The 27,904-nt window shown below is 48.3% G+C and overlaps 1 protein-coding gene across 1 annotated transcript in view; it reads left to right on the top strand.

Moving 5' to 3' along the window:
• Positions 1-16,711: 16,711 nt before the first annotated feature.
• FIGLA (folliculogenesis specific bHLH transcription factor) overlaps positions 16,712-27,904 on the top strand; it is a 41,894-nt gene continuing 30,701 nt past the window's right edge. Inside the window, exons 1-2 of the mRNA XM_084765949.1 lie at positions 16,712-17,060; positions 22,392-22,544. Of these exons, the coding sequence (XP_084622075.1) occupies positions 16,848-17,060; positions 22,392-22,544 (366 nt within the window). The 5' untranslated portion in view covers positions 16,712-16,847. The remainder of the gene's footprint in view (positions 17,061-22,391; positions 22,545-27,904) is intronic.

Raw genomic sequence — 27,904 nt, 5'->3', positions numbered from 1 at the left:
TTTGACATCCATGAATTAGGACAAAGCAAACTGTCCCCTCTTTTTTCGACACCTAGCAGGCCAGAATACTTCCCTGGCATTATTTGGGGAGTTTGGTGAGGGCCAGTGGTTGAAGCTCCTTGGCCTACCTTCCTTTGTGGATCAGGCATGGCTGGCTGGGCTCCCTGGAAGTTCTTGGCTTTTTTCATCTTCTCCGACCCATCCAACCCAGACAGCCTCCATGTGCTGCACTGATCTACACCGCCATTTCGGGTATCAAAGGATGATCAGTCACAGTGGTGTGTCCCCTCAAATACAAACGGTGAGCATGTGGCATATGTAATTCTGGCATGTACAGGAGCAAACAGCTCTGTGGCTCAAACCTGTGTAATAACTAAATAAAACCCACAGAGAGGATAGGATGTCTTACAAGCCCTCCTTTGAGACACGTGTTCTAACACTGGCTGCTCTTAAAAGACATGGTGACAGCACTGCTGGTTTTCTACGACAAGGCCCCAAGAATTCCCATCTACTTGGTGCAAATGAAGAGAGTCTGAGTGCTAGAAGTTGAATTTGCACACCAGACAGAGTATCTGAGTGGGTTTTGTTTTGTTCTTTTTTGTTTTGTGTTTTTGTTTTTTGTTGTTTTTTGTTTTTTTGATTAGGAATGCTATGATTATTCTTGGAGGGTTCTCTGGCAGGCCCCAGCATTGCAAGCATAGTGCAAACAGGTCTTCCCTCCCCTACTTCCATATTCCTCACGTTAGTCACCAGGGTTCATCTCCTTTTTAGTGACTTCCTTATGCCTAATTAATTCCTGAGGCTGACTACCAGGTCCAGCAACCAAAATTCACCATCTGGCTACACTGCCTCGAATGTCCAACCAGGACTCACCAACTCATCTAGGCCAGACTTGCCTTTTTTCTTCTTAAAACCCAGTCCTGCAGAGCCACCTGCTGCTATCCTTGCCAGATCTGGAGTCAGCCCTCTTGCTTGTCCTTTCTGGAGTAACAAAGTCTCCTTTGTGCTGAGAATCTGGTGCCTACTGTGTTCTGCACTACTCCCAGGCTCCTTCATTGGTACTCTAACTCAGATGAGTGTGTACAGCACCCCCCTCCCCCCCCCACTCCCCCATACCCCCCACACCCTCGTGCCAAGTTACTACACTTTCTGGACCAGCCAGACTCATCTCCTTCATCCACCTGCGGCTCCTTGGCGAGTTTCCCCTGACTAGCCATCCTAAATAGTCTCCAGGCTTATGGCCTCGGTTCATATGCCATCCTGGCTCTGGCTGTAGGGGTGGGGAGAACCATGGCAGACTCCCTCAGAGGGCTGGCAGGCACCTTCTGTTCAATTTTCCTTGGTTTGCAGTTTTCCCTTTCACTTTTGGTGACCTTTCTGCCAAAATCCAATGTCTGTTCTTAACCATCCAAAAATCCTGCCCACAGATCCCTGGCTATCTCCTTGGACCACTGTGTCCCTCTCTTGGTGATGGAGTTCAGGTAGCCACTGGAGACCCTTAACTCTCAGCTATGGCTACCAATAGTGACAGAATCTGTCCCCACCACTATGAAGTTGCTGCCTCCTAAAAAAAAAACTCACTGAGTCCCCAATTCACACTGACATTACTGGTGTATCTTAGCTCTCAAGAATGGCTCTTATACTCCTATTATCAAACAAAGTGGTGACCTTGACAATGTTGTGGGCATGGGACAATGGAGGGAAAGCCCTTGTTCCTCCCCAACCCAACCCCCCCCCAAGATTCCCTATGTCACCACCCCTGCACCCCTGCTACCTCCATTCCAAGCCTTCCCTTAACCCTTTCTGTTCCCCATCTTGTTCCTTCAAAACCAAGTGTTTGTTTTTTAAAACATCACAGCTGTTTCTCTCTCCGGGCCCAGGGATGAAGTAGACAAGGTTTTGGGGTGTGCCTCTTCTCACTCCAGGCACCTCTGGAACTCCGCATGCAGAGGCCATATCTCCTCAGAGCCTCCCTTGGATACTTGCACTTTTCTGTACGCCTCAGTCACTCTGGTCTGTTCCCTTAGACTCCTTGTTGAGAAAATGCAACAACACACCAAATAACCAAACGACTGCCAGCCCAGGGAGAGGAACATTCTCATGTGGGTCTTCACTGTCATCTTCGCTGACCTGACATCTCCAGAGCAGCACAGAGCTGCTGAGACAAAGCCTCAGATCCTGGGTAGGAGAAAGGAGCAAGTGCTGCCTCTGCAGAGTAGCACAGTTGGGCAGGGCGGCAGGGCGGCAGGGCGGGGGTTCCACGCATGCGCGGCACTGCTGCCCCTCCCAACCTGTCACCTTTCTCTCTTTTGATGTTAGAACTGTTCTCATTTGCCATTTCGGTGCTGCATTTTCCACAACTGGGTTCAGTCCCCCGGAGGCTCTCTCGGGCAGTGCCAGGACTGCAGTTTCCCCAGGCTCCAGGTGCACACTGAGCACTGTACACTGCCAGCTTCTCAAGGGGCCGCCATCCTCCTTCAGCTTGCCTTAGAGGAGACCCTGTGTGAAGGCCTGCTCTTGAGAAAAGTCCCCGTTAGCCCAGATGACCACAACATCCTTTGAAATACAAATGAACGCCTCAGGGCCCCACAGCTCTTATGGGCCCTGGCCAATATGGCTGAGCCTTCCCACAGCGGGCTTTCTGCAAGGTGGAGATGCTGAATAATGGTAGCTTGGCTCAGCCCATGTCTGAAAAACATGGAACAAGGGGGCCACGTATGTGCATCTCAGGCTGAAGCCAGAGACCCGAGGATACAGGACCACACAGGTTCACAGCCCAGAGTCCAGAGCCTCGAAGGCCTAGAGTCTAAGGACAGAGGAAGAGCACATCCATCCTAGCAGAGACACAGAGGAGATCTCATTTTTCTTTTTGTCCTGTGCCACTTCCACTAGGTATATGATGTTCACCTTGGTTGAGACTGGACTTTGCCCACAGAGCCCAGGCACCCACACACCAGTTTCCTTAGAAATCTCTCATGCTCACATCCAGAAATAATGTCAGGCTGACACTAAATTCCATGATCTGGACCTCCAGTGAGCTGTGGCCAGAGGCTGGAGAAGAGACTTTGTGCCATCATGAAAGAGAGCATCATGGGAGGAGTCCCAGAGACTTAGTGTGTTCTTGTGCTCTCATTTCATAAGTGGACTTTTAAAATGAACAATTATGGCTTGAAGGAAATATTGTTCTGCCCATGAAGAGTGTTCCATCAACGTAAACATGGCATGCCTCTCCTCTCCATACTTAGAACAGAGAAGAAATAAAGATGATTGCAGCCTATGTCCCTGCAGGACATAGGGACGATGACTGTATTGCCTCGCCACAATGAGGGTAAGAAAGGTTATGTCTGGAGTGCCAGAGATCCTTTTGAGCACCTCTTGGTGCTGCCATGCCCTGAGGTTAAAGGCGGGATGGCAAAGGGCACAGATGTGCTTCAGGAGTGAAGGTGTGAGTCACTCCTCCAGGAAAAGAGGCGAGAGCTGAGCTGCAGGATGCTTGCTGCGGGTGGAGGGAACACAGAGCAGGTAGTAGAGGGAGGCGGTTATAAGTACCAGCTGGGGCCACTGACCAGTTGCAGAAATGAGGGTTATAATGGACATGAATGCTTCGGCCTTATGTGGTTAAAATGTGTGCACTGATGTTTGTGTTTTCTTTCCTCCATTTCTTTGTCATGCCATGTAACACCAACTAAGAGACTATCAGTGATTATCTTTTTAAATTTGAGATACTAAAAGAATGTCCCTCAATGGACATTCCACCTGTTCTAAATTTATAATGCGTTATGGTCACATGAGGTATAGTTATACCATGTTAGGTAGAATTGTGTCCTGGTTATTGTTTTCATTGGGAAATTAAGTGGGACATACGAAGATATGATTGTCAAGTTGACATATGGTGCACTTGTGACAGCTCTTCTTGGTTGTCAACTTGATTACATTTGTAATTAACTAAAACCTAAATGGCTGGACACACCAGTGAGGGATGCTTTCTTAATTAAATCCTTTGATGTGGGAAGACCCAACTCTAATCCAGGTCTTTGAGGTGGGAAGACCCACCTTTCATGTCGGCCACACCTTTTGCTGGCAGTCTCTATGAAGGACATGGAAGGAGGAAGTGCTCTCTTTTTTGCCTGCTCAGTCTTGCCCTGTCTAGGAAGTCCATTCCTTTACAAGCATCAGCGCCAACTTATGCAAGATTCCAATGCACATTGAAGACCACCTGAGACATCCGGCCTTGTGGACTGAACAAAAACTGGATGCTTGGACCTTCTGTTTGTAGATTGTCACTGTTGGACCAGTTGGACCATAGCCAGAGAGCCGTTCTAGTACATCCATTTAGACTAGAGATACACAGATTCTTTCTATATGTTTTGTTCTCAAGAACCTAGACTAATATAGTTGTGTGTGTGTGTGTGTGTGTGTGTGTGTGTGTGTGTGTGTTATGTGGGCCCCACACCCAAATAAGTTCAGAAGGCCAACATTAAAATAGGAATAGAAGTTGTTCCTTTTAAGGATGCCTTAGGAACCAAACCACGTTTATAAATGCCCTTTCTTCTGCACACTTCTAATGTTCAATGAATTTCCAGTAGTAAACACGCTTTTAGACTGGGAGTAGTGCCCTAACTTACGTTTCTAGTGTTGCCGAGCCTGTGTGCTCACACACTGAGAGACATTAGCAGGAATCTGGTTTATTCCTCATGTTACAGTTAGGGCGTTGCCCTGGTGTCTTTTCTAAAGAACATGAAAGTAGACGCCACTGCAGCACAAGCTTAATCTCTGTCAGTGAAGTGATGTCACACAGTCACTCTACTGTAAGAAGGGTAAATGGTCAGTGGCTGGGTCAGTGAGAACTGGCATTCTACAAGGGGGACATTTAGATTTCTGAAAGAATCCTGGATTAACTTTCACTTACCTTTGACAAAAGGACTTTGAAGACAGCAAAACAGCAAAGTGAGCTGCAGGCATCCGCTGTCTGCTGGAGACCGTCTTCCCATCTGTTGCACGAGATCTGGGTTAGCTGACTTGTGTGTTACCCTTGTCAAGCAAGGCAGCAAAATAATTTGCAGTGGTCTCTGTGGATGTGCAATGTCCCCAAACCAGGGATGGATGGAATTTCTGTATCCCCAGTAAGACATCCAGGCTTCAGATATTAAGGTGACACAAGGGGCAAGAAATCAGAACGGGGATTTTATCAGAGGAAGAAAGGGTCCTAATAGGGTTGGAATAACAAGATAGTGCTAAGGACAGAAGAAATTCAAGTAGTATTTCCTCACACGTGCGTGCATGCACATACATACAAGATGGAAAGTCTTGGGGAAAAGAACCAGTGGGCTGTGCAGAGGACAAAAAGGTGAGTAATGGGGGGGTGAACATGAGCAAAGTGTAATAATTACGTGCATCAAAGCATAAGGAAACCCTGTGTTTTCTGTGCTAACTACAAATACTAATGAAGACATTGTCCAGTGAATATATACATGCTGGCTAAAGTGCTCAAAGGCAATCACCACACAATGGCTTTAATCTTCGCACAACTGATACCAGCTCCATCAGCAGAAAGCCCCAAGTTCAGACATAAATTGACAACCTGAACTTTAGTCAGGCCAGGGGTCAGAGCTGAGTTGGTCCCTCATTCAGTGTACCTGACAAAGTGAGGACTGAGTCTCAAGAACCAGAATGGAGACACAGGTCACTAGAACCTAGTGTCACAGGCCATGACAGGGAAGAATTCACTATATTTAGTTTCTTGTGTTAAAAAAAAAAAACCACCTTGGAGGGAAACAAGAGTAGATAATTGGGCCCACGGAGGACTCGTCTGCGCTAGGTCAGGTAAGTTTTGCGCTGGGATGCTGAAGCCGGAGGGAAGCTGCCAGACCCTAAGGGTATCCAGGAAATAAAACTTGGGACCAAGTCTGGGGAGGGGGAGAGGACAGTTGTGCTGTGTCTGCTTCTAGGTATCGCTCATTTGTGAATCTCAAAGGAAGTGCTAACTGACTTCTGGGTTGGGGGTATTGCTTGCTTAGACATAAAACTAAGGACTTGATGAATTCTGGGACCGGGAGAACCCAGTCTGGCCACGCTTGCCTTCAATGACTCCTTATTTATGGATATAAAATCACGGAAGTAATTTATGGATATAAAATTACGGAAAAAAAAAAAGGGGTCACCAGCACCTGTGCGCAAAGTCGCAAAATCATCCTGTGGCAAGGACAGCGGAATCTCCCTCAAGTGACTTCCTCTGCCTCCAGCGTCCTTGAAGTGACAGAACATCTGCAGCCTGTACCTAGGCCTGGGTGTCTTCGACTCAGACTTGATCCCTCACACCAGCAGCGACCAAACAGCGACCTGAGGACTGTTGAGCGCGTGCATCCCTGGTGCGCATGCGCACTGTCCTGAAGCGAGCTCGTTGAAAAGCAGAGGCAGAAGAGCTTCACTTTCCAACTGACGTTTGTGTCCTCAGCGCCCTCTGCAGCTCGAGCCAGGTAGTGCTGATATCCTAGGTGGCGCTCCCACTCAGAGAACGTCGATTTCTCAGACCAGAAACAAAAGTTCAATCGTCTCTGTGTTCTTTATGTATGTTTTGTAGATTGTTCATAGTATTTACTTCCACATACATATGCTCTTTTGACAAAATTAAACACTATACATTTACAACATGTCCCAAATTATTCATATCCGTTCTTGTTATAAAAAACCTCAGAGTTCACTGATTATAGTCAGTGTGGCTAAAAGTGACACATTTAACTGTCCAACATTTCAGGCATATCCCTGTTTGGGGGGTGTTTGGTTTGGGTGGGGTTTTCATCTTCTCTTACAGAAAATGCCTTGCTTTGAGCATCTTGAGAAATGAACATGTTAATAGTTCCATCGAATTGCCAAAAACGGTATCAACCCACCGTTCTATTGAGAGCTAGTTTCACTGTTGTCACAGACCAGGAGCCATGACAGCTGTGCACTGTAAAAGGATTAGGGAAATCTTCCTGCCGCGTGGAGCAGAGCTATTAAACTTGCATTGTTGCTGTGACGGGACATGGATAGGCGCTCCCGGTGCCTGTGCGCCCCCTAGTGGCCTGAGCGGCACTGGGCCCCTCATCTCCAGTCCACCCGCAACAGACTCACCTTCCAGGGCACATTGCTCAGCACCGCAGCCACCTGCAGCAATTCGGTAACTTCCCTTTGGTCGATGGAAACGTTTCCCCAAGCAGGAGGAAATGACCATTGAGTGTTTGGCACCCCTCTGGTATTCTAGGAGCCAGAGGTACCCTGAGCCACCGTCTTTAGGGTACAGCTGGCCCTCTTCACCTGGCCCCATCCCATCACCCTTAGAGCTGCAATCCTGCAGTTTCTTTAGGCCCAGCTGGGCTGTCATCCCCTTCCTGCCCTCTTCCCCCACTTTCACTCTGGAGCTGCCTGTAAGTCCCACAGCTCCTCTAGGCCCTGGCGGCTTTTGCAACTCTGTTCCCCAACTCTTTCCTGTGGGTGGCACCCTACTGCTAGAGTTTTGTCCTCACCTTCTGGCCTCTCCTGAGCCCCGTTGAGTGTGATGATGACCCACACTAAACAGCATAGTCCTCTTTCAGTCTTCCCTGAGTCCCGGGGAGGCCCACAACCACAGGCTGCAGTGACATTTTTCTTCTTTCTCGTCCATGGCAATGGTGTCTCCATGTTCTCTCGTTCCCCATTGGGGTGCATCTTAGAAACCCCAGCCTCTACGCCTGCCATCCGACCTGAGGGGACCCTGCATTTATGCACTTCCACAATAGATTTTGACTTCAATGTGCCTTAGCTAATCAATCCAAATGGCCACCAACTGGCATCCTATGTCCTCATATCATTCGGGACCTTTACAAACCCTGCAAGTGACCAGGGAAGTACAGAGACCGCCCATCCCCCCATTCCCTATGTCCCAGCTCTCTCACCCCCCTCCAAGCCCTTGCTCTGTTCTTCCTCACCTAACTGCTTCTGGTTCAGCTAGTGTGGCCACCTCTACTGGCCTCAACTCACAGCTCCTCCTCCTCCTCCTCCTCCTCCTCCTCCTCCTGTCCCTCCAGCGTCCCCTTCCCTTCCCTAATCAAACCTCCTGGCACTCACTTTCAGCACACCAGCAGCTCTTAGTCTTCCCACTACTCAAACTTGCTCCTCTGTGGGACTCCCCCTAACCTCCCCCTGCCTCCTCCTACCTCCCCCTACCCTGGCCCCAGTTCTCCCCTTTGCAGGAGGATGGCACGGTCAGGGTACTCGTCCCTTTCCTGTTAAGTGATCTCTCTCAGGTGGAAGTGGCACTGGGACCTTACACCCCCCCCCCTCCCCTCTCATTAAAGAGTTCCCATAGGTCACCCAGTCTTGCAGTCTCACCCTCCATGGCATTTACAGGATCCTCTCCAGCAACCTCCTTCCTCAGGAGCGCAGACGAATCCGGGACCAGGTTAGGACGCATGCAGACACATTCACCAAAGTAATGCTGCCCGCCCAACCGGGATGAATGGGACTACAATACTCCAGGGGCATTCTAGCTAAGACCGACCTGTAACTTGCCTCCTGAGCCGTCGTCATCCAGGACAACCACGAAACCCATCTCAATTCCTAGAGCACCTTAAGAAGGTCCTCTTACAATATACCAACCTGGATCCCGAGCCCCAGATGGAAAACAACGCCTCGTATCCTATTTCCTCCTCCAGAGTTTCCCTGACATTGGGGCCAAACCTCAACGTCTAGAGAAAGGACTCCTGACTTCTCAGGCGGAAGTCTTAGCTGTGGCTTTTAAGGTGTTCTGAACACCTAGCTTTCCTCTTGGGATATAATGATGTCTAGGTACCAGGATTTTGAAATAGATTGAGATTGCACACTTAAAAATAAAATGCATGGAACACCAGCGCCAATGCTCCCAATGCAAAGAACCTTTCCAAACCTGGCCGTGGTGAAACACACCAGCTTGTGGCAGCTGAGGCTACGTAGCCAGGCTGTGTCAGGTTGATGAGTCCTTATGTTTGCATGTCAAATGTAAGCATCCCCTCGGGGACTGTTAGGTTCTTTACCATCTGATTGGCATCTGACTCCAACGCTGCAGGGAACATATTGGTCCTTTCTAATCAATAACATTTCACAAGTGACTCTGGAAAACATGTGCAAAGATTCCTGAAAAGACACTGGCTCTGACTATGAGGAGAGCTAGGCGGGAGTGGTGGGTCCCAGACCCACTGCCGTAGCTGCCACTGACACCATGATCTCACCTCCAGGCTGAGAGCTATTGGCCTTCAGGGAGCTGCTTACACCCGAGCCTTACGGCTGGGGATGTGGCTCAGGTGGGAGAGTGCTCATATTTCAAGCGCAAGACCCTGGGTTCAGTTCCCAGCACTACTTAAATTTGTCGTGATGGTGTCTGCCAAGAACTCAGCTATATAATATAAAAAGTATAAGTGCTTTTTAAAAAGGAGTTTTCTATGCTTTACTCACATTTTCTTTTCTTCTACTACAGAGCTGCATCCATGTCACCATCCAGAACATCATGGTGTCTGTCCCAGATCTGCAGTGAGTTGAATCACAAACACCTACATCAGTGGGAGTGTGTGTGTGTGTGTGTGTGTGTGTGTGTGTGTGTGTGTGTAGATTTTGTGTATATGTGAGTGTGGTATATGTGTGTATATAGGATGGTATATATATATCTATGTATATGTTCAACCTATGTCACGTATGTTACATCTGTGTCATGTATGTTCACTCGTGTGTATGGCTGGCACACTGTGCTCACTCACAGAGCCAGGAGGAAGACACTGATGTGTCCTCTATTAACCAAGGCTATTTCAGGGTAGAACAGTATGTGAGGAGTTCAGTGCAGCTGGAGACGGGTTTTGTTAGGTAGTGTATTTTCTAACGGTTAAGATGATATTATCTGGTTAGGAACCAATATGGCTGTAAGGGCCTAGAGTATCCAAAGCTGGCCTGTCTCTCCTGCCTCAGGGTGCCCGAGGACAGGTTGTAATGCCGCCACTCACAAACCAACTGAAGGATGAAAATCTTTGCAGGTCCCAGACATCAGCATACATGCCTGACTCTGCTCAGAGGGTTTCTGGAACAACGTGGACCACCTCACAAGCCCTGCGAGACAAGAGGAGATGACTGCAGTTCTGTGGACCGTGTCACAGTTGCCTCAGGTAAAGCAGCACGAGGCAGTCCTCTTCTCCTCCCCAAACTCCATGTCAGCCCCTCTAGATTGTCCAGTCCTGCAGCCATGCTGTCCCAATGACCATCATCCTGCCCAAGCGCTGTGGCCACCAAACACAACACAGCAAGCCATGAAAGTCTGTCTGGTCTACAGAGAGAAGTCTGCTTGCCTGACAGGTTTCCTGGAAGTCAAGAATTGCTCTGAAGGTTTAATAACCTTACCGCTGAGGCTAGTGCTTGCTTCCTTCCGCCAACAAAATTGGTGTTCTGCAAAGAGATGACAGGACAAACGCACTGTCAGTGGCAGAGTGGCAAAAGCAGCTCACTCTGAACTGTGACTGTGTGCACATTCTCTATGCTGCTTCTGCTAATGGTGGCCCTGCCTAGAAAAGAAGCTACCAGAACACAGAGCCATTCTCCACCAGTCCACAGAGACCCGTGTTTTATTTAAGTATATTTGTGTTATTTAAGTATATTTAAGTGGTTTCTTTAAAACACTATTTAACTCTATAATAAAAGCTAACTTTTCTGTCATGCTAGACGTGATGGCCAGTAAATAGGACCAGTGGGGTGCCGGGGGCAACCTTGTCCTAGCTGTTTATTTATTTCTCCTTTATTGCATTTCCCCCCTTTCTGTCTTGCTTGATTTTCATTGGGACTGGATCTCAGTATGAACAGCAGTGTCTGACCTGAAACTAACTATGTAGTCCAGGCTAGCCTGGAACTTATAGGGATCCAACTGCTCCTGCCTCCCAAGTGCTGGGATCAAAGACTGTGGCTGTAAAATTTAAACTTATCCGTTGACACTGTCTATAATGCATCTTGATCATATTTATTCCTGCTTGATGCCCCTGCAAATCCTTCTGAAAGCCCTATTCTAAACACACCCCTCCTACTAATGTATCTTAGTTAAATGTATATTTATTTATTTATTTATTTATTTAATTTTTTAAAGACAAGGTTTCTCTGTGTAGCCATGGCTGTCTTGGATTTACTTTGTAGACCAGGCTGGCCTTGAACTCACAGTGATCCTCCTACCTCTGCCTCCCGAGTGCTGGGATTAAAGGTGGTGTGCACCACCACCCCTGGCAAATGTACATTTATTTACTCTCTGGGGGGGGGGGAGGGAGGGAGGGATAGGGGCAGAGACAGGGGGAGACAGACAGACAGACAGACAGACAGACAGACAGAGAGGCTCTGTGGAGTTCAGGATAACTTGCAGGAATCAGTTTCTTCTCCCACCATGTGGGATCCTGGGCTTAAACTCTGCTTGTTGGGGTTGGCCACAAGGGCCTTGTCCCATGAAGCCGAGTTGCCTGCCCCATTTTCTGCTTTTGAACAACACACTGAGTTTAGGGTTTTTTGCACGTTTGTGGAGTCTTACTGGATCCTAGGCAACTTCCCTTTCTCTACACCCCTAAAGAAAAATGACTCATCTCACCTCGCCCCCCGGAAAAAAAAATCAGTTAAGTATCAATAGTGCCTCATTTAGGGGTGGAATACTGAAGGGCGCCACCTTGTGCTGCTTTAGTGGAGGTAACCACAGCTTCTGGGCTTTTCATGAGCGCATTGCCTGTTCGGTCCAGAGCAGAGGTTGTCACAGCACTGCTCCCCAGCCTCCACCTCTTACATTGTTTCTGTGCCATTTCACACCATGCCCCGTGAACCGTGGTGTGTTGTCATGCACAAATACATGTCCACGTACCCAGACACCCACACACTAAAGCAACATGAGTGTGAACACTCCAGCATGTGCACCCAAGCACATACGCATGAATGCTCACACTTACAACTACATGCTTACACTCATGAAGACCCTTACCTGCATACACACTCATATGTCACACACATGCAGAAACCGCCTGTGCATGCGAAGACACGTGAATACAGACACATTTAAACAGGCTTCTTTGTAACAGTAAGACTGACTCCCCCAGTGTGTACTCTTTTGCTGGGGAAACTGCCCCCTTCTCCCCAGGAAACCAGGCCTGGGTGTCATTTGTGATAACTGTGGGATGTATGGCTTCTTTCTTGTTTTAGGTTTCTGTCACAGTGTGTGGGACACCATCAGCAGTCCAATCGTGTTTTCACTTTCAGAAACTTCTGGATGAGAAGGCTGGGGGACCCAGAATGCCAACAGCACCAACAATGTGGTGGCCAGTGTTACAGCCTGCCACTGCTGTCAAGCTACCAACGTCACAGACAGAGGCAGATGTATGGAGTTCTCACAGGGCAGTCGGGGGCAAGACACTCAAGAGGAAGTGAAAAGCATGTCACTTCCAGTCAGCTGAGGACCTCTTTCTCCTCAGATGGCTCCAGTCAGTCTGAGAAGAACTCCATCCCTCCGCTCCCTCTAAATCTCTGTCAACCACTGGAGCACTGACCCTGGGTTGTGAGCAATAAGGAAGTCCTTTATAGCCACTTCCCCCCTCTCCTACCTATCCAGTGTCTTTTTGGCTTCTGGCAGCTACAGTCAGAATTTGTGACTCCTCACTACTTCAGATTGTGAACATCCTAAATCTCTGGCCTAAACCGAACATCAATATCACTGCCATTCAAAGCTCAGGGGAGCTGAGGCAGGAGAATCACCAAATATCTGAGGCCAGCCTGCCTTATATAGAAATCCTACCAAAACAAACAAGCAAGCAAGCAAAGGCATGCCTAGGCATCTACTCAGAACTGTCGATAGGCCTCACCTCTCAGAGACTACTAGTGCCCCTCACTATGCTAACAGGAAAATACCACCAGCAGCAGGGCATAGAGACAGCTCTGTGGTGGCCTGTGTTAGGGACCTGTTGACGGAGAAGCAAAGGCATCTCAGGAAGTGTCTCCCCTCCTCTCTAGAATTGGCTTTGTTCCACACAGGGTCCCACCATGTAGCCCAAACAGGCTGAGTCGGGGCACATTACTGCCTCTCTTCCCGGGTACAGGACTGCAGGCACGAGCCAGCACGCCCAGCAAGCTTTTGCTTTTCTGTCTTGTGGATGAGCACATGGGTACTTTCCTGGTGATAGCTGAGGCCCCCAGAGGGAGGTAGATCCCCAAGACCTAGAGCACAGAGCAGGGTGAGCCACCAAGTGGATGCTGAGATCCAGACTCTGATCCTCATGCTTGCCCCCGGATCTCCTCAGCATGGAGCCTTCCTCAGAGCCCCGCACACTGCCTTTAAAGTGTGTGGTCTCTGGAGAGCACTGCAAAGCAGAAGGGTTTCTTTCCCTCACCACCTCCACTCCCCGATCTGTTTCTCTAGGAGCACGTACAAGTGATGGCCTGGGATGCGCAGCCCACTCTTGTACCAGTAGACTTAAAACCCTGCACTGGCCTGGAGCTTGGTGAGCAGCAGCAGGGCGGGGCGGTGGGGGAGGGGTGGGATAGAATGGGAGAAGTGGAGAGAAAGACGGGTTCTAGGGCAGGGGCGGGGATGGGAAGAGAGCACGTGCAAAGTGGACACCTACAGATCTACTTCCTGTGTGTGCAAAGTGGACACCTACAGATCCACTCCCTGTGTGTGCAAAGAGGACACCTACAGATCCACTCCCTGTGTGTGCAAAGTGGACACCTACAGATCCACTCCCTGTGTGTGCAAAGAGGACACCTACAGATCCACTCCCTGTGTGTGCAAAGAGGACACCTACAGATCCACTCCCTGTGTGTGCAAAGTGGACACCTACAGATCCACTCCCTGTGTGTGCAAAGAGGACACCTACAGATCCACTCCCTGTGTGTGCAAAGTGGACACCTACAGATCCACTCCCTGTGTGTGCAAAGAGGACACCTACAGATCCACTCCCTGTGTGTGCAAAGAGGACACCTACAGATCCACTCCCTGTGTGTGCAAAGAGGACACCTACAGATCCACTCCCTGTGTGTGCAAAGTGGACACCTACAGATCCACTCCCTGTGTGTGCAAAGAGGACACCTACAGATCCACTCCCTGTGTGTGCAAAGAGGACACCTACAGATCCACTCCCTGTGTGTGCAAAGTGGACACCTACAGATCCACTCCCTGTGTGTGCAAAGAGGACACCTACAGATCCACTCCCTGTGTGTGCAAAGTGGACACCTACAGATCCACTCCCTGTGTGTGCAAAGAGGACACCTACAGATCCACTCCCTGTGTGTGCAAAGAGGACACCTACAGATCCACTCCCTGTGTGTGCAAAGAGGACACCTACAGATCCACTCCCTGTGTGTGCAAAGAGGACACCTACAGATCCACTCCCTGTGTGTGCAAAGTGGACACCTACAGATCCACTCCCTGTGTGTGCAAAGAGGACACCTACAGATCCACTCCCTGTGTGTGCAAAGTGGACACCTACAGATCCACTCCCTGTGTGTGCAAAGTGGACACCTACAGATCCACTCCCTGTGTGTGCAAAGTGGACACCTACAGATCCACTCCCTGTGTGTGCAAAGAGGACACCTACAGATCCACTCCCTGTGTGTGCAAAGAGGACACCTACAGATCCACTCCCTGTGTGTGCAAAGTGGACACCTACAGATCTACTTCCTGTGTGTGCAAAGAGGACACCTGCAGATCCACTTCCTGTGTGTGCAAAGAGGACACCTGCAGATCCACTCCCTGTGTGTGCAAAGAGGACACCTACAGATCCACTTCCTGTGTGTGCAAAGAGGACACCTGCAGATCCACTTCCTGTGTGTGCAAAGAGGACACCTGCAGATCCACTTCCTGTGTGTGCAAAGAGGACACCTACAGATCCACTCCCTGTGTGTGCAAAGAGGACACCTACAGATCTACTTCCTGTGTGTGCAAAGAGGACATCTACAGATCCACTTCCTGTGTGTGCAAAGAGGACACCTACAGATCCACTTCCTGTGTGTGCAAAGAGGACACCTACAGATCCACTTCCTGTGTGTGCAAAGTGGACACCTACAGATCCACTTCCTGTGTCCTGTGTCTAGTCAGAGACAGCCACAGGGCCTGAGGTGAGAGAACATGACGGCTGGCATGTAGCATGCACTCGTGGAGATGGGTGAGAGCTTCTCTCTCAGGCATGAATGAATGACTAGCGCAGCACTTGCCAACCCTGGCCGCACTTGACCATCCCAGAGGGAAACGTCCTTCTACCCAAGGCACTCACGCCTGCCTTGTTAGTTTCACAAATCTCTAGATGGTCTTAGAACATCGGCTTAGTTCATAAAGAAGAGCTCAGTAGTGTCTTCAGCTTCACACACCGTCCGAGGTGTGGTCCTGCCAGATCAACAGGTGAACTCTACCCCTACCACTAAGTTAGATGTAGTCTGAGACTCTTGAAAAGGCACCAAGGCCTCGGGGGTAAGGGGGGGGGGGGGGGATGCGCTACTGTCATTTTTCTATAAATTTTTCTGTAAATACATATTTATTTACAGGTGCTTTTTTCAGGCCAGAGGACATTTTGGAGTTGGTTCTCTTCATCCTGCTTAACATGGGGTGAGGAATTGCCTCTACACCCTTAACAACTTTCCTGACCCATGAACATCATTATAGGGCTGGGGACAGTTGGGAGGTTGGAGGTAAGCGTACCGTGTTCTGTCCTCCAGTTAGTCTCCCCGGCACTCCTCCGTACTCTAATGCTGTGCCACATTTCTTGACCAATCCTGGCATTCAGTCCCAGGACGACCCCTCCCACCCTCTGTACCCTCCTCACACCCAACAAAGGGACTCTCCTATAAAGTCTTCCGGAGAACCAGTCTTCAGTGGCGCTACTGATGGCCAGGTGAAGCAGATTAAGGCTTTTCACCACTCTCTGTTTGAGGCTGACACCTGGTTTCAGATCCCGCCCCCGCCCCCACCCCTACCCCCCCCCCCCCCCAGTCTCCTGCTTCCACACAGATGAAAGGCATTTGGATTAGAACTCTCTGCAGGATCCACCCAGGGCTGACATTTCTCAGGCTCCCATGTCCCCGCCCCCCAATCCTACTGAGACCCTCCCTGAGCCCTGCCTGGCGCTCCTTAGTGAACCAGGTATAAGGCCAGTGGTAGACCATGGCCTTCAATGGGCTCTGTCGCTCACCCTTGCTCTTCCACGCAGGAAGCGCGTGGCAGACAATGGGCCTTTTTTTTTCTTTATTTATTTTACCTATGTGTGTACGCGTGCGAGTGCACGCGCCTCAGCGCTTGAGTGGCAGTGAGAGAATTCTTGGGAGTCGATTCTTGCCTTCTACCAGGTAGACTCCAGGGAGGGGATTCAGAGCTAAATTTCCAGGCTCAGTTGTCTAAGGCCCTTTGTTTGATTGCAGACTTCTACGTGCCAGCCCCGTCCTTTCCTGGCCGCATTCAGGCCTTGTGGGCCAGAGTCTAAGACCTTTTCATCATGGCCTCCTAAGGGGCTTTTCACCCTCCACCTGGTCCCTGCAGCCCCACCCTCGCCCAGCTCAAGGAGGTGTAAGGCCTTTTGATCATTACCCTCCACTTTATGCTCTCACGGGGAGGGGGTTGGGGTTGAGGGTGGGTGGTGAGTGGCCACGCCCTCTACAAGCCCCTCCCACCCAAGGCTCCGCCCCCACCGCGACCCGCCTTTCATTCCCAAGTGCTAAGTGTGCCAGGGGTAAGGCCCTTGCCCATGGGCCTCTGCGCGCCCGCCCCACCCTCACGTGCCTTCCGCGTGCCTCCCTGCCTTCCTAGGCGTGGAGCCCCTGAGGCGCAGCAGGTGCAAGGCCCTCTCGCCCTTCGGAGGTCTTGATGTGTCACCATGGACGCGGCACCCGCCTTCGCAGAGCCCTTCCTGGCTACCCCGCAGGCCGAGGTGCTGGAGGAGCTGCTGCAGGTCCAGCTGGGGCCCCTTCCCCGCCTCGCTGCCATCTGTAGGCTCAAGCGGCTGCCGTCGGGCGGCTACTCCACCACAGACGACCTGCATCTGGTGCTGGAGCGCAGGCGCGTGGCTAACGCCAAAGAGCGTGAGCGGGTGAGGGTCCAGGGCCACCATACTCCCACTGCCATGCTAAAGGCTGCTCAACCTTTGCCCCCCCCCCGCCCCCCGCCCCCCCTCCCCGCCCTCCTGTGTAACTTCGTCTTTTCAAGGCTTGGTCTGTCTCCCCAGTGGCCTTGTTACACGGTACCTGCACGCTGCTGTGTGTTAAGGGCCATAGGAATGGCTGTCTCACCTGCTATCCCTCCGGAATAGTGCAGGCCCAGCGGGGACAGAGGAGGACAGGGGAGTCCCTTGCCAACATCAGACCGGGCACCGGGGCAGATGCTTTATAAACAGTGAATGGGAGCTGCTCCTCGCCTTCACATCTGTAGGTGCAGTTTGGGGACTAAAGGGGTCCTCTGAGTCCTTTTCCTGCCTAGTCCACCCTGACCTCAAATAAAGAGTGAGTGGGGGACCTCTTGTGGAAGTTACTGTTACTTATTATTTTTTTTTAATGTAAAAATTCATCTGTTTATATTTTGTGAGCATTTTGCCTGCATAGGTGTATGTGCATTGTGCATGAACCTGGTACCCGAGGAAGTCAGAAGGGAGGGGTCAGAGTCCCTGAGACTCGGACTAGAGACCGACAGGCGCTCTTAACTGCTAAGACACCTCTCCAGTCCAAGTTATTTATTTTTAAAATTATTTTAAATTATGTGTATGTGAGTGTCTCATGCGAATATGTGCACCTGAGTGCAGGGGCTGGGAGAGAGCCCTGGAGCTGGAGTTAGAAACAACTGTAATGGTGTGAGTGCTGGAAACTGAACTCAGGTCTTCTGCAAGAGCAATACACTGTCTTGATCGCAGAACCATCTCTCCAGCCCTCAAGGAAGTTACTTGAAGGTTGTTTGTTTGTTTGTTTGTTGTTCTTATGGGGGAAGCGCTGTGTGAAATGTGGAGATCAGAGGAGTGGGTTCTCTCCTTCAATCTTTTTTTTTTTTTCTTTTTGAGACAGGATTTCCCTGTGTAACCTTAGCTGTCCTAGACTTGCTTTGTAGACCAGGCTGGCCTCGAACTCACAGCGATCCACCTGCCTCTGCCTCCCGAGTGATGGGATTAAAGGTGTGTGCCACCCTGCCCGGCCCTCTCCTTTAATCTTAAATGGGATTTGAGTATCAAAGTCAGGCTATCAGGCTTTGTGGCAAGCAGGCAACCATTTTTACCCATGGAGCCATCTCTCCGGTACACCCCACTCTGTAAGTAAAAAAAAAAAAAAAATAATAATAATAATAATAATAATGGCTCATAATCTTCCCCATAGGGAGCTGGGATTTATGGTGAGCTGTGGTTAGAGTGGCATCTGCTGGTAGGTTTTAGTAGCTCAGTTAAAATTTGGCCTCAAAGAAGTCAAGGTCCCTGCTCCTTTGGCTCACCTTTGGGTCTGGCAAAGGTGACTCTGAAGCAGGAACTGAGGAGGCAGAGTGAAGTGCATCATTAGGCCTAGTTCTTGTTCCTAAACCTGTCTGCCAAGCCCCTCACAAATGAACGCCCAGGAATGCCATAGGGAAAGAAGCACATCAGGCAGAAGACTTAACAGTAGTTAGGGGAAAGCTAAGAATGGAGAAGAATGAATGCTTTTGCCAGTAGACACTAGAAAAAGAGCCTCAGTGTGATTTCAAGGCTGCTGCGTGTTTTGTTTTTTGTTTTTTAGAGACAGGGTCTCTCTGTGTAGCCTTGGCTGTCCTAGACTCACTTTGTAGACCAGGCTGGCCTCGAACTCACAGCGATCCGCCTGCCTTTGCCTCCTGAGTGAGTGCTGGGATTAAACGTGTGTGCCACCATGCCTGGCACGGCTGCTGTATTTTTTTTCACAAAGCTATTTTTATTTTTTTTAATTTTATTTTATTAATTTATTCTTATTACATCTCAATGGTTATCCCATCCCTTGTATCCTCCCATTCCTCCCTCCCTCCCTTTTTCCCCTTACTCCCCTCCCCTATGACTGTGACTGAGGGGGATCTCCTCCCCCTGTATATGCTCATAGGGTATCAAGTCTCTTCTTGGTAGCCTGCTATCCTTCCTCTGAGTGCCACCAGGTCTCCCCCTCCAGGGGACATGGTCAAATATGAGGCACCAGAGTACATGTGAAAGTCATACCCCACTCTCCACTCCACTGTGGAGAATGTCCTGTCCATTGGCTAGATCTGGGTAGGGGTTTGAAGTTTACAGCCTGTATTGTCCTTGGCTGGTGCCAAGGGGCCAGGGGTTTGAGCGGGACCCCTGGGCCCAAATCTGCCTATCATAATGTTCTTCTTGTAGGTTTCTAGGACCCTCTGGATCCTTCTACTTTACTATTCTCCCATGCTCATCTAGAGTCCCAATAGGATGTCCTCCCCTCTGTCCCAGTTTCCTGGTAAGTAGAGACTTTCATGGGACATGCTCCTTGGGCTAGTATGCAGATATAAGTGAGTATATACCATTTGACTCTGCTTCTGGATTAACTCACTCATTATGATCATTTCTAGCTCAATCCATTTGTCCACAAATTTCGGGAATTCCTTGTTTTTAATAGCTGAGTAGTATTCCATAGTGTATATGTACCACAGTTTCTTTATCCATTCTTCTACTGATAGACACTTAGGCTGTTTCCATGATCTGGCTATTATGAATAAGGCTGCTATGAACATGGTTGAGCAAATTTTCTTGTTGTGTGCTGGAGCATCTTCTGGGTATATTCCAAGGAGTGGAATAGCTGGGTCTTGAGGAAGCCCTATTCCCAGTTTTCTGAGATAGTGCCAGATAGATTTCCAAAGTGGCTGTACTAGTTTGCATTCCCACCAGCAATGAAGAAGTGTTCCTCTCTCTCCACATCCTCGCTAGCATGTGGTGTTGCTTGAATTTTTGATCTTAGCCATTTGAAGGGTGTAATATGGAATCTCAGAGTTGTTTTGATTTGCATTTCCCTGATGACTAAGGAGGTTGAACATTTCTTTAAGTATTTCTCAGCCATTTGATATTCCTCTGTTGAGAATTCTCTTGTTTAGTTCCAAGCCCCATTTCTCAATTGGGTTATTTGGTTTGGTGGTGTTTAATTTCTTGAGTTCTTTATATATTTTGGATATTAGACCTCTGTCACATGTAGGGTTGGTGAAGATCTTTTCCCAGTCTGTAGACTGTCGCTTTGTCCTCTTGACAGTGTCTCCTGCCTTACAGAAGCTTCTCAGCCTCATGAGATCCCATTTATTAATTGTTGACATTAAGGCCTGGGCTGTTGGTGTTCTGTTCAGGAAGTTGTTTACTGTGCCAATGTGTTCCAGGCTCTTCCCCACTTTTTCTTCTAACTGACTTAGTCTCTCTGGTTTGGTTTTTTTTTTTTTTTCGAGACAGGGTTTCTCTGTGTAGCCTTGGCCATCCTGGACTCACTTTGTAGACCAGGCTGGCCTCGAACTCACAGCGATCCGCCTGCCTCTGCCTCCCAAGTGCTGGGATTAAAGGTGTGCGCCACCACGCCCGGCTAGTCTCTCTGTTTTTATGTTGGTCTTTGATCCACTTGGAGTTGAGTTTTGTGCAAGGTGACAAATTTGGGTCCAGTTGCATGTTTTTACACATAGGCATCCAGTTAGACCAGCACCATTTGTTGAGGATGCTATCCTTTTTCCATTGAATAGATTTGGCTTCTTTGTCAAAAATCAAGTGACCATGTGTGTGTGGATTCATATCTGGGTCTTCGATTCGATTCCACTGATCAACCATCCTGTTGCTGTGCCAGTACCATGCTGTTTTAATTACTGTTGCTTTATAGTACATCTTGAGATCAGGTATGGAGATTCCTCCGGAGGATCTTTCATTATACAAGATTGTTTTAGCTATTCTGGGTTTTTGTTTTTCCATATGAAGTTCAGGATTGAACTTTCAATGTCTTTAAAAAATTGTGTAGGTGTTTTGATATGGATTGCATTGAATCTGTAGATTGCTTTTGGTAAGATGGCCATTTTTACTATGTTAATTTTCCTGATCTATGAGCAAGGAAGATCATTCCATCTTCTCATGTCGTCTTCAATCTCTTTCTTCAGAGTTTTGAAAATTTTTTCAAACAAGTCCTTCACTTGCTTGGTTAGAGTAACTCTTAAATATTTTATATTGCTTGTGACTAATGTGAAGGATGTGATTTTCCTAATTTCCTCCTCTGCAAGCTTGTCATTTGTGTATAGGAAGGCTACAGACTTTTTAAAATTAATTTTGTATCCAGCCAATTTGCTGAAGGTGTTTATCAGCTGTAGTAGTTCTCTGGTGGAATTTTGAGGGTCACTTATGTACACTATCATATCATCTGCAAATAGGGATAGTTTGACTTCCTCCTTTCCCATTTGGATACCGTTGATCTCCTTTTGTTGTTTTATTGCTCTGGCTAGAACTTCGAGTACTATATTGAAGAGATATGGAGAGAGTGGGCAGCCTTGCCTTGTTCCTGATTTTAGAGGAATTTCCTTGAGTATCTCACCATTTACTTTGATTTTGGCTATTGGCTTGCTGTATATAGCCTTTATTATGTTGAGGAAAGTGCCTTGTATCCCCAATCTCTCCAAAACTTTAAACATGAATGGGTGTTGGATTTTATCAAATGCTTTCTCTGCATCTAAGGAGATGATCATGTGGTTTTTTATTTTCAGTTTGTTTATATGGTGGATTACATTGATGGATTTCCATATATTAAACCATCCCTGCATGCCTGGAATGAAGCCTACCTGGTCATGGTGAATGATATCTTTGATGTGTTCTTGTATTCGTTTTGCAAGTATTTTATTTAGTATTTTTGCATCAATGTTCATAAAAGAAATTGGTCTGAAATTCTCTTTCTTTGTTGGGCCTTTGTGAGGTTTAGGTATCAATGTTACTATGGTCTCATAGAATGAATTTGGTAATGTCCCCTCCATTTCTATCTTTTGGAGTCACTTGAAGAGTATCAGCATTACTAGTAGAATTCTGCATTGAAACCATCTGGCCCTGGGCTTTTTTTGGTTGGGAGACTATCAATGATTGCTTCTATTTCTGTAGGGGAAATGGGACTATTTAGCTTGTTTATATGTTCTTCACTCAATTTTGGCAAGTGAAATTGATCAAGAAAATCATCCATTTCCCTTAGATTTTCAAATTTTGTGGCATATATGCCTTCGGAGTGTAGGATCTTATGACTCTTTGTATTTCTTCAGTGTCTGTTGTTATGTCTCCCTTTTCATTTCTGATTTTGTTGATTTGGATACTGTGGCTGCTGTATTTTTGAACTTTCATTTAAAGAGTGGTGCACCCTCGCCACCCTCTTTTGTGGTTTGGGGAAATGTCTGTGCAAGTTAATGTATCAGTGTACCCTGTGTCTTTGTTTTCTAGATAAAAAATCTCAACCGAGGCTTTGCCAAGCTGAAGGCTTTGGTGCCATTTCTACCACAGAACAGGAAGCCCAGTAAAGTTGACATCCTTAAAGGTGCAACGGAATACATACAGGTGCTTGGCTGTGTTCTGGAAGGAGCAAAGGCCTCGGAGGTAAATATTTAAGAATTTAAAGTAAAGGGCTGTGAGGTCTTATACCTGGAAGACTGGAGCAGAGGCACTGCTATAAGTTCAAAGCCTTTCTATACTATAGAGGAAGATCTTCTCTCAAAAAAAAAAGTAAATTAGAACAGAGGTGGCCACTATTTTCTGAGCCATTTCTACATGCCAGGTGCCATGCTAGGCAATTTACAGAAAACAGTCAACATTTGTTTTATTTGATCCACACTTGGAGCAAATAAAAATATAGATCACTGGCCAGGCGTGGTGGCACATGCCTTTAATCCCAGGACTCAGGAGGCAGAGGCAGGTGCCTGGTTCGAGGCCAGCCTGCTCTACAAAGCGAGTCCAGCACATCCAAAGTTACACAGGAAAACGCTGTCTCGAAAAACAAAAACCAAAACCAAAAACCAAAAACCAACCAACTGAAAAAAAAAAAAAACAAACACAACCAAAAAACATAATACAAAAATATAGATCACAAGAAGTGTCGCAGCTGGCTTTGAACCCAGGCCTGGTCACCTATCTGTGGCCTCCCTGACACTGGCTAAGACATCCGCTTACCAACTGCTGGATCTTTAAGGACCCTGATAGCTGGAGCACCAGGAGAAGTTCCCATCAAAGCTCTCTGTGGTGGCTGTTTCCTGCCAGATTGGCCACCAGACAGGACACAAGAGGCTGTGTGAGCATCTGCTGACCCATGCTTTCTAAACCATGAGGCACCAGAATGTCAGTAATATCAGAAGGGTCATCCACGCCACAGCACCCTGTAAGCAGCAGGTCTGTTTCATGGGCAGGCCTGGGTGTAGATCTGTCGCTGTGGAAGGCACATGGGGATGCGGGGCATTGAAGGTACTATGAGGCTACAGTGGGGGAGACGCCAGGCCCAGTGCCTGGAAGGTGGGAAGAGTCAGCTCTTGAAAGGTGGAGGGGGCACTGTCAGGAAGTTATTTGGGTTTAAGCAAACATCAAGTCAATCTATCCTGGCAGCTTGAGGATGGGCAAAAGGGGCCAAAGGACTAAAGAAAGCAGGCAGATCAAGTAGAGGCATTTTCTAGGTGCAGAAGAAGGAGATTTGTAGATAGGATGAAACTTCTAGAAGCTTAAGTGTAGTCGAAGTAGAAGGTTTTAGTGGGGAAGACTTTTTTTTTTTTTGCGGGGGTGGGGGGGGCGTGTCCACAAGTCCTACTCAGGCATCTGCTGGGAAGGAGGATGCTTTGACACCGTGGGAGTGGGCTTTTCTCTTGGCCACAATGGTGGGAGCAGAGTGATAGTGTTTGTGCACTGCATTGGTTAGCTTTTTTGTCAATGAAACAAGATGGCGTCATCTGAGAGGCAGGACTATCATTTAAGACAATGCTTCCATAAGATCGGACCGTAGGCAAGTCTGTGGGGCGTTTTCTTGAGCGGTGACTGGTGTAGGAGGGCCCAGACCACTGCGAGGCGCGCTGACTGTTCCCCCCTCCTAGGTAAGCATTCCCAGGGGCAGAGAAGGACGATGGAGCCACTTGGGCAATGATTCTCCAGCTTCTGATTCAGCTTCTGCCCTCAGCGCCCTAGGTGATAGAGTGTGACGTGAGAGTTCCAGACTCTTCCCTCCCTCAGCTGCCTTTGACTGTGGCACTTTATCATACAGCAGTTGACGTCCTAAGACACGCACACGCAGGCAGCTGTCGTAATTTTTACTGGTGTGTGTGTGGTTTCATGTTTTGCCTTGTTTTGAGGAAGACTGGCCTTATGTGATTCTTCTGCCTCGGCCTTTGCCGTGCTGGGATAAAACAGGCGTACACCAACAAGACTAACCCTCCCTTGTGTGGCAACTGCGTAACTGAAGTGCTGTGTTTTGTGCTCCTTACAAAGCATGGGCACTGCCCACACATGGTGCTAAATGCACTTTGCCGCTGCATAGCCCCAGAGGTTAGAAAACAGCCCGGCCTGATGGGCCTCTTCTCTCAGCTTGAGCATTATTCTTATGCATGAAGTGAAACCTTCAGAGTTTAGGAGTTTAGAATATGCTGATTTTAAATTTTTAATATTTCTGACTGATGTGCTATACTGTTTGGCAATCACTGTGGTCTCTAGAAACAAGGCCCCGAGGAGCAGATACACAGTAGCAGACCCTCTGACCCTCATGTGTCCTCGGCTAGAGAGCTCTTGGGAAATGCTACCCAGCCTACCAGCTGTGCAAGTGGCTTGAAGAAAGAAGAGGAGCCCTGGGCATTTGGTGGCCATAGTGAGCCACTGTACACCTGTCATCAGAGCACGGCACCTGTGACTAGGAGTTACTTCATTCATCAGGAGTCTGATGAAAGATTACTTCTAAAATAGTCATGTATAAACTGAAAAGCTAAAAAAAAAAAAAAAGCATTACTGAGATGGGTATTTTTCATGTAAGATATGATTAAAATGAGATGACATGGGAAAGAAGTTTGATTGCCTGGAGATGATTGTGTTCCCCAATTAATCAGTAGGCACATGGGGAGCCACGCAGCCCATACTGAAGGTTTGTTTCTTCTTTTGTTAAAGGTGTGTGTGTGTGTGTGTGTGTGTGTGTGTGTGTGTGTGTACGTACAAGTATACACACCTATGTGTGCAGTACCCATTGAGACCAGAAGAGGGCGCTAGATATCCTTGAGCTAGTATTACAGGCAGCTGTTAGTTGTCCGAAGTGAGTGCTGAAACCTGAACTCCGGACCTCTGGAAAAGGGGCAAACACTTTTTAACTGCTGAGCCACCTTTCCAGCCCCTGTAGCTTATTTCTTTCATGCTCTTATTTGCCATATTGAAAGGCTTTCTAGATTTTTTTTTTATGGCCTCCAGAAAAAGAAATATATAGCTTACCATGTCTCTTTAGGTGATATTAGTTGGTTGTTTCTCCCCAGGTGTTTGTGTCAGTTTTTGTCTGTGCTATAGACCATTTAATCCATGCCCTGTAGCAAATATTGCTGAAACAAGAAAGGCTGCCGTTGACTGAGCCAAGCCTACTGTCATCAGCATGCTGCCTGTCCACTGAGAAGCAGAGGTGGAGTGGGTGTCCTGGGAAATGGTGAAATGGCAGGGAAAGTAAGCCTGGAGGCTGAGATTCAAACGCTTGTCGTTCGCTAGCTGCGTGACCTTGCCTGAGCTACTGAACCTCTCCCCCCTCCCTAGTTGCTCTCCATGTAGAACAGAAATAATAATTGTATCTATCTTGTAGATAGACTATCGGGGAGATTCAGGTGGGGTAATGTGTCTGGCACAGTCCTTGGCAGGTTGGTATCCACTTAACATGGCCTTTGCTTCCTCCACCAACACACAGGAAGCTCTGCTTTCAGGGTGCCCTAGGCCTCCTGTCTACCCAGCTGGCATGGCTTCCATTCTGGTTGGCTTTCTAAAGATTTCCCAAATCCTTGCTTAGCTTAGGTGTTCCTAGTACACCGTGTGAAAAAAACAAACAAACAAACAACAATAAAAACAAAAACTTTCTCTCGGAACTGGGAACGTGCTCAGTGTCACAGCACTGGATGCTCTCCCAGAGGACCTGGGTTCAGTTCCCAGAGCCCACATGGTGATTCAGAACCACATGTAACTCCAGGAGGACCAATGCCTTCTTACGGTCTCCACAGGCGCTGCATGCACATACATAACATGGAGGCAAACAGTCACACACAGTAAAAATAAACCCCCTCCTGCAAGTCCACGGTAGGGGACAATTCCTGTTGTCCTGTAGGAGTGGATGGGCATGACTGAGCCTGAAAGAAAGGGAAGAGCGCCCCCTGCTGGGCGTTCCCCACCTTCCTAAGCTGACAAGCACGGTGCTCCCCAGGTGTGAGTGTTGGTGAATACAGGGCACCAAGGAGACAGACTCCACTCGTGCTCAGTTCTCACTAGCCCTCGCTAGGTGGGGGTCACACCGGCATCTTCCTGATTATGTACCGTTCTTCTAGTTCGGGCCTGGGTCAGATAGGGCTCTGGGTATTGGCTCAGCAGCACTGAGGCAAGTGTATACGAATGAGGTCCTTGTTTTCTAAGGATAACAGCTCCTGACTTCTCTTCAGAAAAAGGAACAAGATTCTTTTTTTCTGATTCTTTGGTTTGGTTTTTGTTTGGTTGGTTTGAGATAAGGTCTTGCAGTGTAGCCCAGGCTGGCCCTAGGCTCATGGTCCTCCTGTCTCAGCCTCTTGAGTTCTGAGATTTCAGATGCATGCCATCACGTCCAGCACTGTTTGGTCTTTTTAGCTAATCAAGAGCAGGCCACTTCTGTGAACAAAGAAAATGCTCCGTATTTGAGATTTTGATCCACTGGGCTTGTGGATCCCGTCAGGGATGACTTCTGAGTCAGCTTGTAAGTAGCACTATTTTTCTGAGCCATATTCTAGGATTTTATTCATTTTCTTAAGAATTTCTTACCCACTGACATCTAAAAGAGGTATTTGTGGGTAGGATCTCATGCAGCCCAGGTTGGCCGGCCTTAAACTTCTGATAGCCTTCCTTCACCACCAGCACACCAGCACTACAGATTTGTGCCATCACCTCCAGCTTATGAGGCACTTTGTGCAGGGTAGGCAGGCACTGCACTGTGAGCTTCCAAGAGTCTTCCTGTCTCTCCACCCCATAATGCTGGGTGCATAAAGGTGGGGAACGCCCAGCAGGGGGCGCTCTTCCCTTTCTTTCAGGCTCAGTCATGCCCATCCACTCCTACAGGACAACAGGAATTGTCCTCTACTGTGGACTTGCAGGAGGGGTTTATTTTTACTGTGTGTGACTGTTTGCCTCCATGTTATGTATGTGCATGCAGCGCCTGTGGAGACCGTAAGAAGGCATTGGTCCTCCTGGAGTTACATGTGGTTCTGAATCACCATGTGGGCTCTGGGAACTGAACCCAGGTCCTCTGGGAGAGCATCCAGTGCTGCGACCACTGAGCACGTTCCCAGTTCCAAGAGAAAATTTAGAGGACTCTAAATCAAGTCCTCATGTTTGCAAAGCAAGTCCTCTTACCTACTGAGTCACCTCCTAAAGCTAGCTTGTATTTAACCACAGGATTCTTAGAAGGGTTCAGCCCTGGTTATTCAAAGGGGTGACCACATAAAGTTCCAGAATACTGCCTGGGTACCCTGACTGAGCACACTTGCTGGTGGCTCTCAAGGCTCTCTAGCCTGAAGTATTCTTCCAGAGGGCTCTGGGTGTACGCTGTGGCCTCCCAGCCTTGCTTCACACAAGGAGAACCTGCTCTTCTTGCCTTCAGTTAGCGTCTGTGGGGTGGAATTCCCAGGGCCGGCAGCGATGGCATTTAGGGGGGATTTAGAGGCAGAAAGGGCTGTGCGAGATCAGCAACATTCCTGGGATGCAGGGTCCAGAATGAAGTGTGTGAGCAT

The sequence above is a fragment of the Acomys minous genome (assembly GCF_964271855.1).
Source record: "Acomys minous genome assembly, chromosome: 17".
NCBI classification, from domain to species: Eukaryota; Metazoa; Chordata; class Mammalia; order Rodentia; family Muridae; genus Acomys; species Acomys minous.
This window is presented reverse-complemented; position numbering and strand designations above follow the sequence as displayed.